Source organism: Papio anubis, chromosome 10 (assembly GCF_008728515.1).
Source record: "Papio anubis isolate 15944 chromosome 10, Panubis1.0, whole genome shotgun sequence".
Taxonomy (NCBI): domain Eukaryota; kingdom Metazoa; phylum Chordata; class Mammalia; order Primates; family Cercopithecidae; genus Papio; species Papio anubis.
This window is the reverse complement of record NC_044985.1, coordinates 101,756,258-101,771,865: the sequence shown is the minus strand read 5'-3', so window position 1 is coordinate 101,771,865 and position 15,608 is coordinate 101,756,258. Positions and strand designations below refer to the sequence as shown.

The window sequence follows — 15,608 nt, the reverse complement described above, 5'->3', positions numbered from 1 at the left end:
CCAACTAGAAAACCTCAGTGTCTACAGCCACAGGACCCCCAGGGCAGGAGAAGCGGGTGGGTGGCCTAAGTGGAGAATGAGGTCGGGGGTCAGGATTGGTTGGTCTGGAACCCCCTGAGAGACTGTCCCTTCCTCTTTATTGGCCAGGTCTCCTTTTGGTCCTCAGTTTCCCCGTGAGTATTTCCTGGCTGGTCTTGGTGGGAGAGGGAAACTGAGGCAAGAAGACTGGAGGGATTGCTAGGCCCTGGTTGGCCAGGCTGGCTCAGCCCCTGATGTATCCACTGAGGTTTGGACCCAGGAGTCATATATCAGCTTCTTGGAATAACAGGGGGTGGGGGATCCGCACCAAGATGGGTTATGAGTTTGGGAAGGAAATGGTTCTGTCCAATGGCTCAGCTCTGTCGGGGGGTGGAAACGGCATTCCTTGCCTTTCGCTTGCAGCAAATGTCTGCACCTTCTCCCATCGTTGCTTGTAACCCTCCTTGCCCTTTCACTCCCTGCGTTTGCTCTTCATATTTGATCTTTCAGGGAGTTCAGGGAGTAGAAGAAGATGCTTCCAAAAGGAGCATTCATTGAGCAGTTGGGGACCTGTATCTGGTGCATTTCATGTTTTGCTTCTTATTAGCTGGGTGGCCTTGGGCAAGGTATGTACCTCTGTGAGCCTCTGTTTCATCCTCAGGGATATGGGAATAAGAAGCCTACCTCCTAAAGCTGTTATGAGAATTCAATGAGATAATGTATGTGAAGTGCCCAGCCCAGTGCCTGGCATAGGGTGGGTGCTCAAAAATGTCATGACTGATGCTCAGCTGCTGGGAACTTGGAGGGACAAGTGTCACCTTGGGGAAGGGGTGCTGATGGATCAAGCAGGTCTGGGAGGAATCTTCCTCCAAAGAAACTTTACTTAAGCCAAGCACACACCTTGCTGGAGGGCATCTCCATCTGTAGACTCCAGCTTGGAATGTTCCCCTTGCAGAGGTGCGGAGGGCCTGGCTTGCAGCAGGTACCTCCATGCAGTGAGTTTTCTGCCCCTTCCCTTGTCTTCTGCTTTCCTGCGGCCTCCCTCAGCCTGTTCTCCCCTGGAGAGAGAGTACGTTTCTGCTTCTCCTTCCACCTCCCTCCTTGTTCTGTTTATCCAGAGCAGAGTTTTTTTTTTTTTTGCCTTAAACACCAGAACTTTCCAGTTTTCTTGCTCCTCCCCAATCTACCCCTTCTTCCTGCCCTTCCTGCAACCTTTTCTCTTAATAGCAATGGACATTTGTACAGTGCTTTGGATCTTAGACAGCATTTCACACGCATTATCAGACTTTGTTCTTTTAATTCCTTTAGAGCATAAAACATTGGCCAAAAGATCCTGTTGTTTTACAGATGAGGAAACTGAGGCGCCCCAGGTTGAGTGACATCCTCAAGGTGTCCCAGTGTAATTCTTCACCTGCTCTCTGTCCCTGGGCCTTTGTGCTTCCTTCTCCTTGTCCCTCACTGCCTACTGGCATGCATTTCTCCATCCTTGCCTGCCACTCCTCCTTTTTCTTTCCATCTCTTGACAGCAGCAGGATACATTTAGGGAGGATAATGGGATAAACTTACAGGCAGTGAGGATCTGATTAGGGGAGATGGGTGGCCCAGAGAGGCCCAGAAAGATGTGACAGATGGCCCCTTGTCATGCAGTAGCCTTGTGCATGGGAGCAGGTAAATACTAAAGATGACTTTTTGGGGGCATAGCCTACTTCAGGAGTCTCACGTGTGCTGGGGGCTCAGAATGCACCAGGCTGCAGCAGTCCTGCTCTGCCCTGCTCAAGGAGGCCACCTAAGTGGAGGAGAGGGTATACTGGCAGGGCAGTAACCAGAGAGACAGATGGGCTTTGTATAGGAGTTTCCTCTATAGGGAATGGGACCCACTGGTGGTGAGCGCTCCACCCAGCTGGTGGGTCTCTCCCTGAAACCACAGCTCTTACTGCTGCCCTGCCTTTTTCTCCTGCTGGGAAGGGCAGCGGGAGCCACAGAGCCACAGCAGAGCTCTATACTCTGGATTTTATAGCCTTGTCAACTTGGAGGTCATCTTGTCCATCCCCTGCTTCTAGGCAGGATGCATTAATAAATGTTTAGTAATCTCCTTCCATGAGCCAGACACTGTTCCAAGTGAACAGATAGAGAAGGTCTTGGCCCTCATGGGTCTTGCAATAGGGGAGACAGGCACTAAATAGGCAAGCAAGTTTTGAAGTGAATGAGCTGGAGCAACGGGTTAGAGAAGAATTCTGCTAAGGTAGCCCAGGAAGACTCCTTGGAGGAAGAGTTGTGTGAGGTGGGACCCAGATGATGATGTAGGGGAGGAGAAAGAGCAGGTGCAAAGGCCCTGAGGTGAGAGGATCTTGTTACACTTGAAAGAGGGCTGAAGAGTAGTGAGTGCTGGGGAGTTTGGGCCTGAGGGATGCGATTGGATTTCCACTCTGAGAAGGCCACTCTGGCCTTGAGCAGGCACCCAGATGGGAGTAGGGACATGGGCCAAGAGGCCGCTGGTGTTGCCTACTCGAGACAGCCTGGTGGCTTAGTCCATGGTGCTCGCCAGAAAGGCAGTGAGGAGGGGCTGGGTCTGGGATGCCTTCTGAGGGAGAGCTGGAGCCTCACTGAGCCATCGGATGTTGGGTGTGAGAGTGGGAGTGGGCTTAAAGATGACTCCCAGGTTTTGGCCAGAGTAACTGGGTGCACATGGTTTCACTTACTGAAATAGATGAGGTGTGTGAGAAATTTCTAGGAAAGATGGCTCCAGAGTTTCAGCTTTGCTTGGTCTCCTTTCACAGTACCACCATGCACTTGGGGTTTCTTGCTGATGTTGATCCTTCCCTATTCAGCCTGCTCTAGCCACTCCTCCGCTAAGTGGCTGCTTCCTAATGCCTTCACACACCACCCTCAGACTGTTCCTGCAGCACGAAGCGATGGTTCTGACAGGGGCTGTGTTATGTATATGGAGTGATATGGTGTAATAAATGGCCCCCAGATTTAGTAGCTTAAAATAGCATCAAACACTTATTATCTCATGATAATAAATGTTTTGAGGGGTCAGGATGTTGGGAGTGGCTTAGCTGACTGGTTCTGACTAGGGGTCTCTCATGGGGTTGCAGTTGAGATGTTGGCTGGGGATGCAGTCTTCTCAAGGCCTGACGGGCTACAGGATCATTTTCCAAGGTGGTTCTGTCATGTGGCTATCAAGTTGGGATTGGCTGTTGCCAGGTAGCCTCAGTTTCTTGCCACACGAACCTCTCCATAGGGCTGCTTGAGTGTCCTTACAACATGGTGGCTGGTTTCCCAAGAGTGAATGAATGATTCAAGAGAGAGCAAGGCAGAATCCACAATATCTTTTATACACTATCCTTGGAAGACACACTGTTATTTTTGCAATATCCTATTGGTTACATAGGTCAGCCTTATTCAGTGTGGAAAGAATCTACATAAGGGCTTGAATACCATGAGGCAAGAATCAGTGGGGGCCATCTTGGAGGGTGACACTACAGATGCCCAGAGACAGGGCAATGCAGACCTGGCAGCTAGGAGGCCATGGGAGTGTTGGGAAGGGCAGGGTACGGGAATCAGACCTACTTGGGTTTGAACTCTATCCCCACTGCTTTCCAGATATGTGAGCTGGGTTGCAGAGGATTAAATGCACATTGGCATATAGTAGGCACCTTTCTCCTTTCTTGGAACGATAGTTAAAGCCTGGAAAGAATCACAGATATTCTGTGCCCAGCTCTCTGCCACTTGGACATGCTTGAGAGAAAATGCTTTTGCTGGTAGAGGTAGAGCCTCAGTGCCAGCTCACAGTCAATGTTATCTATGTGTTGATTGCGCATCGGAAGGCTGAGAGCTGGGTTCCACCCCAGCTTCCCGAATAGTACCTAGTCCATAGTAGGAGTGCCAATAAAGGGATAGAAGGATGGAATAAAGGAATTTTGAGAAACAAGTCCTTCCTTTCTGGGGAGAGGCTGAGGGGATGGAGGAAAGCAGGAGAGAAGTAGCAGCAAAATCACTTTAAATACCCCTCCCAAAAGCCTTCCTACCTTCTGACACAGAGGGTGCTCCAAATAATAATTCTAATCATATTCCTTTTTCTAATTGGGGTATGATTCACACTCTCAATTATACAAAACTCAAATGTACATTCTGATAGATTTGTACATACATGAGAACCAGATCTTGATCTAGAACATTCCCAGCACCCAAAAAGCAACCCCTATGTTCCTTCAAGTCAATATGCCCCAAAGGTAATTGCTATCTTTATCTGTATCATCAGAGATCAGTTTTGCTTGTTCTTGAATGTTCATTGAAATGGAATCACACAGTATGTTTGCTTTTGTGTCTGGCGTATTTCGCTCAGCATTATGTCTGGGAGGCTCATCGTGTTCTTGTGGGTTGCGGGAGCTCATTCTTTTTAATTGCTATGTTGTATTCCATTATGTGAAGAAACCACAATGTATTTATCCATTCCACTGTTGATTGCCATTTGGGTTCTTTCCAGTTTGGGACTGTTAGGAGCAGACCTGCTATGAACCCTTAGTCACCTCTCTCTACACAGAACTTTGTAATCTACAACATGTTTTCCCTCATCTTTGTAGTTCTGTGAGGTGGGCAGGGCTCACAGTGGCCCCATTGTACAGATCCAACATCCAGGCCCCATGACGGTGCCCACCTTGGCTAATGGCACCTTGGCATAGGGGCCTTGGATGTGATTCTGGTCTGCTCTGGGTTAAATGGGCAGGGAGCAGGTGAGGAGAGAGAACAAGAGTGAAAGCATCAGACACTGAAGAGAGGGACCTGGGTCAGAGCCAGGAATCTTACTGTAGTTCATGGAAACCCCATTCTCCAGCCCTCCCACTACATCTCCTGAAGGAAGTGAGTTCCCAGTCTCTCTTAGTTCCCACCCTTACCCCTCATTGGGATCCTTATCTGTCCCCAGTTGTTTCTCTCCTGTTGAGGATTTAAAATGAATGGCCCAGGACTTGTCTTCCAATTTTTTTTTTTTTTTTTTTTTCAGAGACTGGATCTCACTGTGTTGCCCAGGGCAGAGTGCAGTGGTGTGGTCACGATTCACCGCAGCCTCGATTTCATGGGCTCAAGCCATCCTCAGTCCTCCCAGCTCAGCCTCCCGAGTCTGAGCTGGGACTGCAGTGTGCGCCACCATACCTGGCTAATTTTTTTTTTTTTTTTACTTTTTGTAGAGATGGGGCTCACCATGTTGCTCAGGCTGGTCTTGAACTCTTGGGCTCAAGTGATCTGGCTGCCTTGGCCTCCCAAAGTGCTGAGATTACAGGCATGAGCCACCACACCCTGCCTACCTTCCACTTTTATGTTAGCACATGTGCTGTGTGTATATAGCAGCTTTTCTTCCATTTTGCTTTTCTCTTCTGTCCCCTGCTGTATGACTCCATAACTTTCAAATAAGTTTTATTTATATATTTATTATTTTAAGTAGACTTTTAATTTTAGAATAGCCTTAGGTTTACAGAAAAGTTGCAAAGGATAGTACAGAAAGTTCCTGGGTGGCAAGCACCCAGTTTCCCCTAGCCCCTGGATACATTTTGGAAAATGCTTTCCTCCCTGCTGATCCTCACTCCTTGTTTTGAAATAGCAGTTTCAGTTGACAACAGCAGCGTCTTCCAGCCAAATGCTCTTTGTCCACTGCAGGTCAAGACAAGAGTTCAGTGAAAAGACCAGGCAGCTGCTGGGCAGGCAGATGGCCCAGGCCTGAGCCTCTTGGGTGGCTCTTTCTTACCCACTGGCTTCCTTCCTTAGCTCTCTGTTACCTCTTTCCAGGCCCTGTAACTTTCCTGTCCCAAGTACCAACTGAGGCGGAGGGAGGAGGCTGCAGCAACAACTTGGTCTCCTCCCCTGTACCAAAAGAGCTTAAATCTCATCCTTTAAGCTTGAAAGGAAAGGAAATCCCATAATTAACCCCCACCTCTCAGTCTCATTGCACATTACCTTTCCTGCTAGTCTTGTAAACACACCTGCAGCCTTCTTTTACAGTTAGGCTGGAGGCTTGTATTCTCCTGCTAGCGTAAATACCTGGGTGGGAGGAGGTTCATGGCCCCAGGACCCATCGATGGCTCTGAGCTTAGTGGAGTGTTTAAGCTCTTTGACTTTGGAGACAGGCTTAAGTTTAAATCCCAGCTGCATCAATAACTAACTGTGTGATCTTGGGCAAGTTACTGAACCTCTCTGGGCCCCAGCTTCCTCATCTGTAACACGGTGATTCTAGCAGTATTTATCTTGTAGAGCTCTTGTGAGTGCTGGGAATGGTAACACTACTAAAATGTTAAGCTCAAAACTCACTTGTTAAAAAGTTGCTAACATGTGTTTATTACTTTGTATTCTTCTGGCCTTCTACCTCCTGTAAGGTAGAGAGAGTCTGAGAGATCAACAAAGTTTTCTGTGGGCAGTGGTGTGAAGACTAGATAGACATTGCTTTTGTTTTTCCTTCTTTTCTCTCTCTCCATTATCAAGGAAGAGTGAGGAAATTCTATAGGCAAATATAGTATATCTTTTGCTTCTTTGCCTGCTGTATGGCCCCTGATATCTCTACCAGTGGTTTGAAGTCTTGTCTGCACATTAGAATCACTTGGGTGCTTTAAGAAAACCAATGTCTGTATTCTACTCCCTGGAGATTCTGATTTAATTTGTTTTGGCTAGACCTGACCTGGGCATTGGGATTTTCAAAAGTGGTAACCAGTGGTGGGAATGTAAAGTGGTACAACCACTCTAGAAACAGTTTGTCCATTTCTTATAAAATTCAACATACACTTGCTGTATGACCCAGAAATTCCACTCCAAGATATTTATATGAGAGAAGTAAACACATGTCTGTAAAAAGACTTGTTCACAAATATTCATAGCAGCTTTATTTCCCATAGCCCTTAACTGGAACGAACCTTAATATTCAATGACAGGTGAATGGATAAAGAAATTGTGATGTCATAGTACAGTGGGATACTACACTGCAATAGAAAGGAATGATCTATGCGCAACGGTGTGGATGAACCTCTAAAACATCGTGCTGAAAGAAGCCAGACACAAAAAGGGCACATATTGGGTGATTTCCTTTTAATGCATTTTGGAAAAGACAAATCGCTAGTGACAGAGCAGGTTAGTAGTTCCCTGGAGTTGGGAGTGTTGAGGAGATCGGCTGCAAAGGTGTGTGAAGGAACTTCCTTGGGGGATGGAAATGTTCTCTATCTTGATTGTGGTAATTATGCGTGCACCTGTCAAAACCCGTTGAACTCTATTCCTAAAAGGGATGCATTTTATTGTATGTAAATTATATCATAATAAAGTTTATTTTAATAACATTTCCCATGTGCACTTCCTTTGCAGTCACATTTGAGAACCATTGGTCTATGGCTTCTGGAGACCAAGCCCTGTCTTTGTCTTCTTGGCCAGCGCTAGCCCAATACCATGTATTTAATAGTGCTTCCTGGGGTTGAGGGCTTAATTTCCCGTTTTTTTTTTTTTTTTAAACAACTTTATTGAGGTATAACTAATTCACATACCATACAATATGCGCATTTAAAGTATACAATTCAATGATTTTTTTTTTTTGCAGCATCACAGAGTTATGTGACCATCACTGCAGTCAATCTTAGAAGACTTTTAGCAGCTTGGAAAGAAACCCTGTACCCTTTAGCTTGAACCCCTAATCCCTCTGTCTCTCCCCCACCCCACCCCAACAATCAGTAGCCACTAATCTTTCTGTCTCTATATATTTGCTGACTGATGATTTCATAGCTGTGGACTTCAGGACTGGCTTCTTTTTCTTTGCATAATATTTTCAAGGTATGTCTATGCTGTAGCTCCCTTTTTATGGTTGAGTAATATTCCATTGTATGAGTGTAGCCCATTTTGTTTTCCCATTCATCATTTGGTGGACATTTGGGTTGTTTCATTTTTTGGTTATTATGACTAATATTGCCATGAGGATTCATGTACAGGTTTTTGTGTGGACATCTGTTTTCATTTCTCTTGGGTGTGTGTAGTTGGGAGTGGAATTGTGGAGTCATAGGGTAACTCTATGTTTATTGTTTTGAGGTGCTGCTCAGCTGTTTTACACAATAGCTTATATTGGTTTTCTAGGGCTGTCCTAAAAAAGTATCACAAACTAGGTGACTTAAAACAACAGAAATGTATTGTCTCACAGTTCTGGAGGCTGGAAGTCAAAAATCAAGGTGTTGGCAGGGCTGTGCTCCCTCTGAAACCTGCAGGGGCCCTTCCTTGCCTCTTCCCAGCTTCTGGAGGTCTCTAGCGATCTTTGGTGTCCCTTGGCTTGTAGATGCATCACCCATCCTCTGTCTTCACATGGTGGCCTCCTTGTATCCTCACATCATCTTCCCTCTGTGTCTGTGTGTCTCTGTGTCCAAATTTTTTTTTTATCAGGAACTGTCATAGTTGGTTAAGGCCCATCCTCATGACCCCATTTTAGACCTTGATTACATCTGTAAAGACCCTACTTCCAAAAAGGTGCTGGGGGTTAGGACTTCAGCACATCTTTTGTGAGGGACATAATTCAACCCATAACATAGCTGTGCCATTTTACATTCTTGCCAGCAATATGTGAAGGTTCCAATTTTTCCACATCCTTGTCAACACTTGTTATTATCTGACTTTTTGATTGTAGCCATTCTAGTGGATGTCAAGTGATATCTCATCGTGGTTTTGATTTGATTTCCCTGACGACTAATGATGTTGAGTATCTTTTCATGTGTTTTTTATTTGTGTATCTTTTTTGGAGAAATGTTTATTGACATTCTTTGTTCATTTAAAAAATTGGGTTATTTGTCTTTTATTACTGAGTTGTAAAAGTTCTTTATATGTTCAGGATACAAATTCCTTATCAAATATATGATCTGATTTTTTTTCCATTCTCTGGTTGTCTTAAAAGCCAGTTTTGAATTTAGATGAAGTCTATTTTATTTTTTCTTTAGTCGCTTATGCTTTTGCTTTCATATCTAAGAATTTATTGCCAAATCCAAGGTCACAAAGATTTACCCCTGTTTTCTTCTAAGAGTTTACAGTTGGCTCTTACATTTAGGTCTTTTATCCATTTTGAGTCAATTTTTATATATGGTGTGAAGTAAGGTAAATGCTGTTTTGCATGTGGTTATCCATTTGTTCCAGCACTATTTGGTGAAAAGATCATTCTTTCCCCACTGAATGATCTTGGCATCATTTGTATTAAGTTTCAAAACTGGGAAGTGTGAATTCTCTGACTTTATTCTTTTTCAAGGTTATCTTGGCTATTCTATGTCCCTTAAATAAATTTTAGGATCAGCCTGTCAATTTCTACAAAGAAGCCAGTTGGAATTCTGATAGGGTTTGCACTGAATCTGTAGGCCAATTGGGGGAATATTGCCATCTTAACAATTTTGAGGCTGGGAGTGGTGGCTCATGCCTGTAATCCCAGCACTTTGGGAGGCCGAGGAGGGTGGATCACTTGAGGTAGATCAGGAGTTCGAGACCAACCTGACCAACATGATGAAACCCCATCTCTAGTAAAAATACAAAAATTAGTCAGGCATGGTGGTGCACAGCTGTAATGCCAGCTACTCGGGAGGCTGAGGTGCGAGGATCTCTTGAACCCGGGAGGTGGAGGTTGCAGTGAGCTGAGATTGCTCCACTGCACTCCAGCCTGGGTGACAGAGTGAGACTTTAATCAAAACAAAAAACAAGAAACACCAAAAAACAATTTTGTGTTTTCTGATTCATGAGCTTGAGATGTGTTTATATTTATTTATATCTTCTTTATTTCAACAATATTTTGTAATTTTCAGAGTATACATTTTTTACTTCTTTTGTGAAGTTTTTCTTTAGTATTTTGTTCTTTTCGATGCTGTTTTAAATGGAGTTGTTCTTAATTTCATATTTAGATCATTCATTGTCAGTATATAAAAATATAATTGATTTTGTGTAGTGATGATTTATCTTACAATCATCACTATTTATTAGTTCTAATAGTTTTTAAAGGATTCCTTAGGATTTTCTACATACAAGATGATGTCCTCTGTGAGTATAGTTTTAGTTCTTCCTTTCCAACCGGGATGCTTTTTATTTCATTTTTTGCCTAATTGTCCTGACTAGAAATTTCAGTACAATGTTACTAGAAGTGGCAAGAGCAAAAATCGTTGTCTAGTTCCCGAACTTAGGAGGAAACTATCCAATATTTCATGACTAAGCATGATATTAGCTGTGGGTTTTTCATAGATGCCCTTCATCAGGTTGAGGAAGTTTCCTTCTGTTCCTAGTTTGTTGAACGCTTTTAAAATCATGAAACGGTGTTGGGTTTTGTCAAATTCTTTTAGTGATGATCATGTGGCTTTTGTTTTTTTAGTCTATTGATACAGTATATTACATTAATTGATTTTCAGTTGTTAAAACCACCTTTCATTCCTGGGATAAGTCCCATTTGATCATGGTGTATTTCTCCTTCTTAAATGTTTCTGGATTCACTTTGCTAGCATTTTGTTGAGAATTTTTGCATCTATATTCAAAAGAGATATTGGATGGTAGTTTTCTTTTTCCTGTGATATCTTTGTTTGGTTTTGGCCTCATAGAATGATTTCAGAAGTGTTTGTTTCTCTTCTATGTTCTGGAAGAATTTGTAAAGAATTGGTATTGATTCTTCTTTAAAAGTTTGTGGAGAACATTTAAACCTGTGAAGCCATCTGGACCTGGGCTTTTCTTTGTGTGTAGTTTTTTGATTGCCAGTTCAATATCTTAATTTATTATAGATCTATTCAGACTTCTAATTTCTTCTTGCGTCAGTTTTGGTAGTTTGTGCCTTTCTGGGAATTTGTCTATTTTATCTTAGTTATCTGATTTCTTCATGGTATTTCTTCATAATTCTTTTTATTTCTGTAAGGTTGGTAGCAATGTCCTCTCTTTCATTTCTAATTTGAGTAATTTGAGTCTTCTTTCTTTGAATCTTAATCAGTCTAGCTAAAGGTTTGCCAGTTTTGTTGATCTTTTCAAAGAATTTACCTTTTCCTTGCTTTTGCTTATAGCCACTGTTTATTTTTTATCTTTATTTTTATTTATTTACTTTGAGATGTAGTCTCACTCTGTCCCCCGGGGTGGACTGCAGTGGCACGATCTTGGCTCACTGCAAGCTCCGCCTCCCGGGTTCACACCATTCTCCTGCCTCAGCCTCCCAAGTAGCTGGGACTACAGGCAGCGCCTGCCACCATGCCCAGCTAATTTTTTTGTATTTTTAGTAGAGACGGGGTTTCACCGTGTTAGCCAGGATGGTCTCGATCTCCTGACCTCATGATCTGCCTGCTTTGGCCTCCCAAAGTGCTGGGATTACAGGTGTGAGCCACTGTGCGTGGCCTATAGCCACTGTTTATTAAGTATCCCCTGCATGGTGACTACTTGACACTGTTCTCATTTAATCCTTGAAACACCACACATGAAGCAGATGTGATTGTTCACACTGTCAAATGGGCCATTGAAGGGAAAGTCTTACACCCGTTATGCAACCAGCGGGCAGTGATGTGGGCTTCCTGCTCAGGTCTGAGAGTCTGGCTCTAATGTCTGATAGATTTCAGTACAGCAAGGGACCTCTCTTGTTCTACACTCAGCCTCTACTCCCCACAGCTGTGACTTCATGATTTTCTGACTTTATCATTGCTTAGGGGAGAGCGATGGGTCAGTGTTCCCTCGAGGTGTTCAGTGAGCCTCAGCATCGCTTGGTGAGCCTGTTCAGCATACTCCTGCCCTCTCAAGTTTGGCTCAGTGCATCTGGGGTTAGACCTAGCGATCTGCATTATTTTTCAACATCTGATGCTGGAGTCCCTGGCAGCACTTGAGGAGCCCGTGTTTGCCCCTGGAAATGCCTCTTCAACTTGACTGGATGCAGGCCCTGGGGAAGTTGCAGCTTTCCCTGGTCTCTGTTATTCTGGCTTCAGCTTCACTGGGGATGGGTTCAAGGATGAGGCAGATTTTCGGGGGAGAAGCTACTTCCTCTTGCTTTATAACAACTTTGCAAGAAGTTTTAACTTCCCCTGACATCTTTGAGTCTCTCTCTTTCTGTCTCTCTCCTTACACATGCGCCCGCACACACACACACACATGCACACACACGCAGCCTGCTCCCCATAGCAGGGAGGGGCAAGGCTGGGGGTGAGGAGACACTGAGCTGTGACTGGCTTCTCATTTTCCTGGAATGTGGCTCCCCAAAGGTCTCATATTTTTCAGCGTTTCTGACTCTGGGGCTGTGTAAACATCACACAGGGGTTTGCTGCATCTGAGAGACCAGAGGAGTTACAGAGGGGGAGGGTAGGAGCCCAGAGCAGAGAGAAGGGCAAATGGGAGATGGAGAATGGAGAGGGAGAGAGGAGAGGAAAGTCCTGGGGTCCCGGTGGAACAGGATGCTGAATGAAGTGTGCTAGAGGGAACAAAGACCAGTGGAGTCCCACTGAGCAGGTGAGGGATCTAGGAGGGCAGGGTTCGTGATGAGGTGCCAGGGGAGGGCAGAAGGTCCAGTTCAGGTTAGGAGCTCTGTCAGTGGGGTGGGAGGAGACCCCTGGTCCACACCAGCCAACCTGGCTGCTTCTGGCTTTTAGCTCAGGGGGGTCTGTGGTGCCCGTTGAGCTGGCTAGGCAGGGAGAGCGAGGCCTTTGCTGGTGGATCACCCCCTCCCGGGGTGTGGTGAGCCTGGCAGTGGGGAGTGGCAGCTCCTTGCCTCCTGGGGCTCCACCTTGGCTGAGAGAACCTGCTGGTATGGAGGGAGGCCCAGGATGCCTTATGAGAACCCAGCATTCTCTGCTGCTGGGCTCTGCCTGGAGGCTCAGACTCAGTCGTAGTTCTCTGAGCCTCCCAAGACACTGACCTAGAACTATCCGCTTCCTGAGCCTGGACAGCAGGAGATGTGGCCTGGTGCGTGCAGTTGGAGTCCCTGTGGCCTCCAGCTTAGGAGGCTCTTGACTCTGCTATTTACATGAACCATGTTGTATCAGGCAAGTCACTCCCACTCTGAAATCAGGTTTCCTCAGCTGTATAAAAATGGTGACATTGATATCTTGCTGATATCATGCTGACCTTGCAAGGTTGGGGGGAGGATTAGAGAGAATGTAGGTAAAATCCTGGCATGTGATAGGCTTTTGCTCAATAGATAACTCTTGTTCTATTCTTCTGAGATCCTAGCATAATAAAGAGCTAAGTGCCCCAGAAATCACAAGCAGCGAACTGCCCCAGAAATCCACCAGCCAGCAGGCCAGGGCAGCTGCATGGAATGACTGTGGTTCGTGCTGCCTTACCCTGTTCCAGTGGATTCCTCTGCCTGCAGCCACCTGCTGGCCATGCATGCCCCCCTCTGCCACAGTTGTTTCTCTCTGCTCCTCCCTGCCAAGGACCTTTGACACCCCTGCTACCTCTCTCTCAGAGCTCTGGCTCCTGGCTGATGAGTGACTTGGCCAATGCCCCTTGCAGCGGGCAGGTGGGTGGGATGTTAGCGGGGGGCCATTAGGAGGAGAGGGGTGTATGTGTCTTGGGGCACAGAGGAACACAGAGCGAGTCACAGATTAACCCCCGGCCTGTTTCCTCTGGCACTGGCCCGGCGCACCCAAGCGAGGGTGTCCAGGGGTGTCTGGGTTCAGACTATGTCCTGTTCGAGGAAGCAGGGGAGGAAGGTGACTCGGGGGTCATATGTGGTTGGAGGAGCAGCAGGAAAGCCCTGGAGCCCTCTTCTGCATACAGAACTCACGCTGGCTTGAATTCCACATCAGTGCACAGCTTCCAAAACTCCTATATCTTTGCACATACAGGATCTATTTAATCTTATCCTCACAGCAACACTACAAGATAGGTATTAATATAATCGCTAGGGCACAGAGGAGGAAATGGCTCAGATGGTTGAGCAATGCGCTCACACAACCAGTAAGGTGGTGGAACCAGGACCGGGGACTTGAGCCCAGGCTTAGGGAGAGGCTTGGGGAGAGAATCTGAGCTGAACTCCAAGTCTGACTTTTCTTCTTCAACACTCACTATCTCTGACACTGGGCAAGTTGCACAGCCTCTTTTTGACTTGAGTTCTTGATCTGTAATAGTCATAAACAGTTTTTGCTTTATAAGATGGTTGTAAGAATTAAATGCATTAATGCCTACGAAGTGCTCAGAGCAATAGATAAATGCTAGCAATTATGATCAACACTCCTCTGTGAATAAAGTCTGAGGACAGAGGTTGCAGTTGGGTTGGGTGGAGGAAGTGAGCGTGGACTGGCTCGTTGTGTTTTGCTTTACTGAGGCCTGCCGAACCTCCAGGGAAGACAATTTGAATGTTCTCCACTGGACCGGCCGTCTTGTGAGGTGGTGAGCTCTCAGTAGCTGTTTTACATTGTGAGGAGGAAGGTTGGACAGGAAACAGTCAAAGTCTCTTGTTTTAAGATTTGGGGCCTGGGGAGTCAGAGCTGATTTTTAAGAAATTTTATTTTATTTTATTTTTATTTTGAGACAGAGTGTCGCTCTGTCACCCAGGCTGGAGTGTAGTGGCGTGATTTCGGCTCACTGCAACCTCCTCCTCCCGGGTTCAAGCGATTCTTGAGCCTCAGCTCCTGAGTAGCTGAGACTCCAGGTGCACACCACCATACCTGACTAATTTTTTTTGTATTTTTAGTAGAGATGGGGTTTCACCATGTTGCCCAGGCTGGTCTCAAACTCCCTGAGAGCTCAGAGCAGAAATCTTCCACCTAGGCCTTCCAAAGTGCTAGGATTAAAGGTGTGAGCCACTGAGCCTGGCCTTTTTTTTTTTTTTTTTTTTTTAGTAGATGCACATATTTTCATGGCTCACATGATAGGTTAATATAGTCATATAATTTGTAAAGATCAAATCAGTGTAATTGGGATATCCATCACCTTAAATATTTATCTCTTCTTGGTGCTAGAAACACTGGAATTATTCTTGTCTAGCTATTTGGAAATATACATCAGAGGTGATTTGCTTCCTGCCTCCCCTGCTTATCGCTGAGTAGCCTTGGGCCATTTTCTGAAGTGCACAGGTTCTCAGCTTCCTGGTCCATAAGCTGGGGTCATGAGTCCTGCCTGCAGTCTTGTGGTGAGGATTAGATGTATGGAGAGTGCTTTTCCACTCCTGGTGCATGGTAGCCGGTGACCTGTGATGGCTGTGGTGGTGTGGCAGCAGTATGGTTATTGTCCTTGGATGCAGTCTGGCTCTCTCCAGGTGATGACCCCATGCCGGAGCACCTGTGCCACTTATCCCTGGGCCAGCTCTGTTTGCCATGCTCCCTGGGTGGTCTGCATTCTTCCTCCTCTGCCCTCTTAGTCTGAGCATCCCTTGTCTGATTCCTGGGGGTGTCTTGGGACCCTCTCAGGTTGAACTCCTCTCCCCTTCCAAGGACTTAATTCTTAAACTGTCCTCCGACTCTCATCTGACCCTAATCTGTGTCTTCCTTAGGACCCAAGTTTTTGTTTTGTTACTTTGTATTTTGACATGATTAAACTTACAGATAATTTGCAAAAATAGTACAGAGAGTTTCCTTATATCCTTCACCCAACTCCCCCTAATGCTGACATCTTACATAACCATGCATGGTTATCAAAACCAGGACATTCACATT

At 45.5% G+C, this 15,608-nt stretch overlaps 1 protein-coding gene across 10 annotated transcripts in view; it reads left to right on the top strand.

Moving 5' to 3' along the window:
- TNS1 (tensin 1) overlaps nt 1-15,608 on the top strand; it is a 205,649-nt gene that overhangs the window by 24,750 nt on the left and 165,291 nt on the right. The window contains exon 2 of one of the 10 annotated variants that reach the window (XM_031651509.1): nt 148-173. The exons of the other annotated variants lie outside the window; for them this stretch is intronic. Coding sequence (XP_031507369.1) covers nt 148-173 — 26 coding nt within the window. The remainder of the gene's footprint in view (nt 1-147; nt 174-15,608) is intronic. 10 annotated transcript variants of the gene reach the window in all.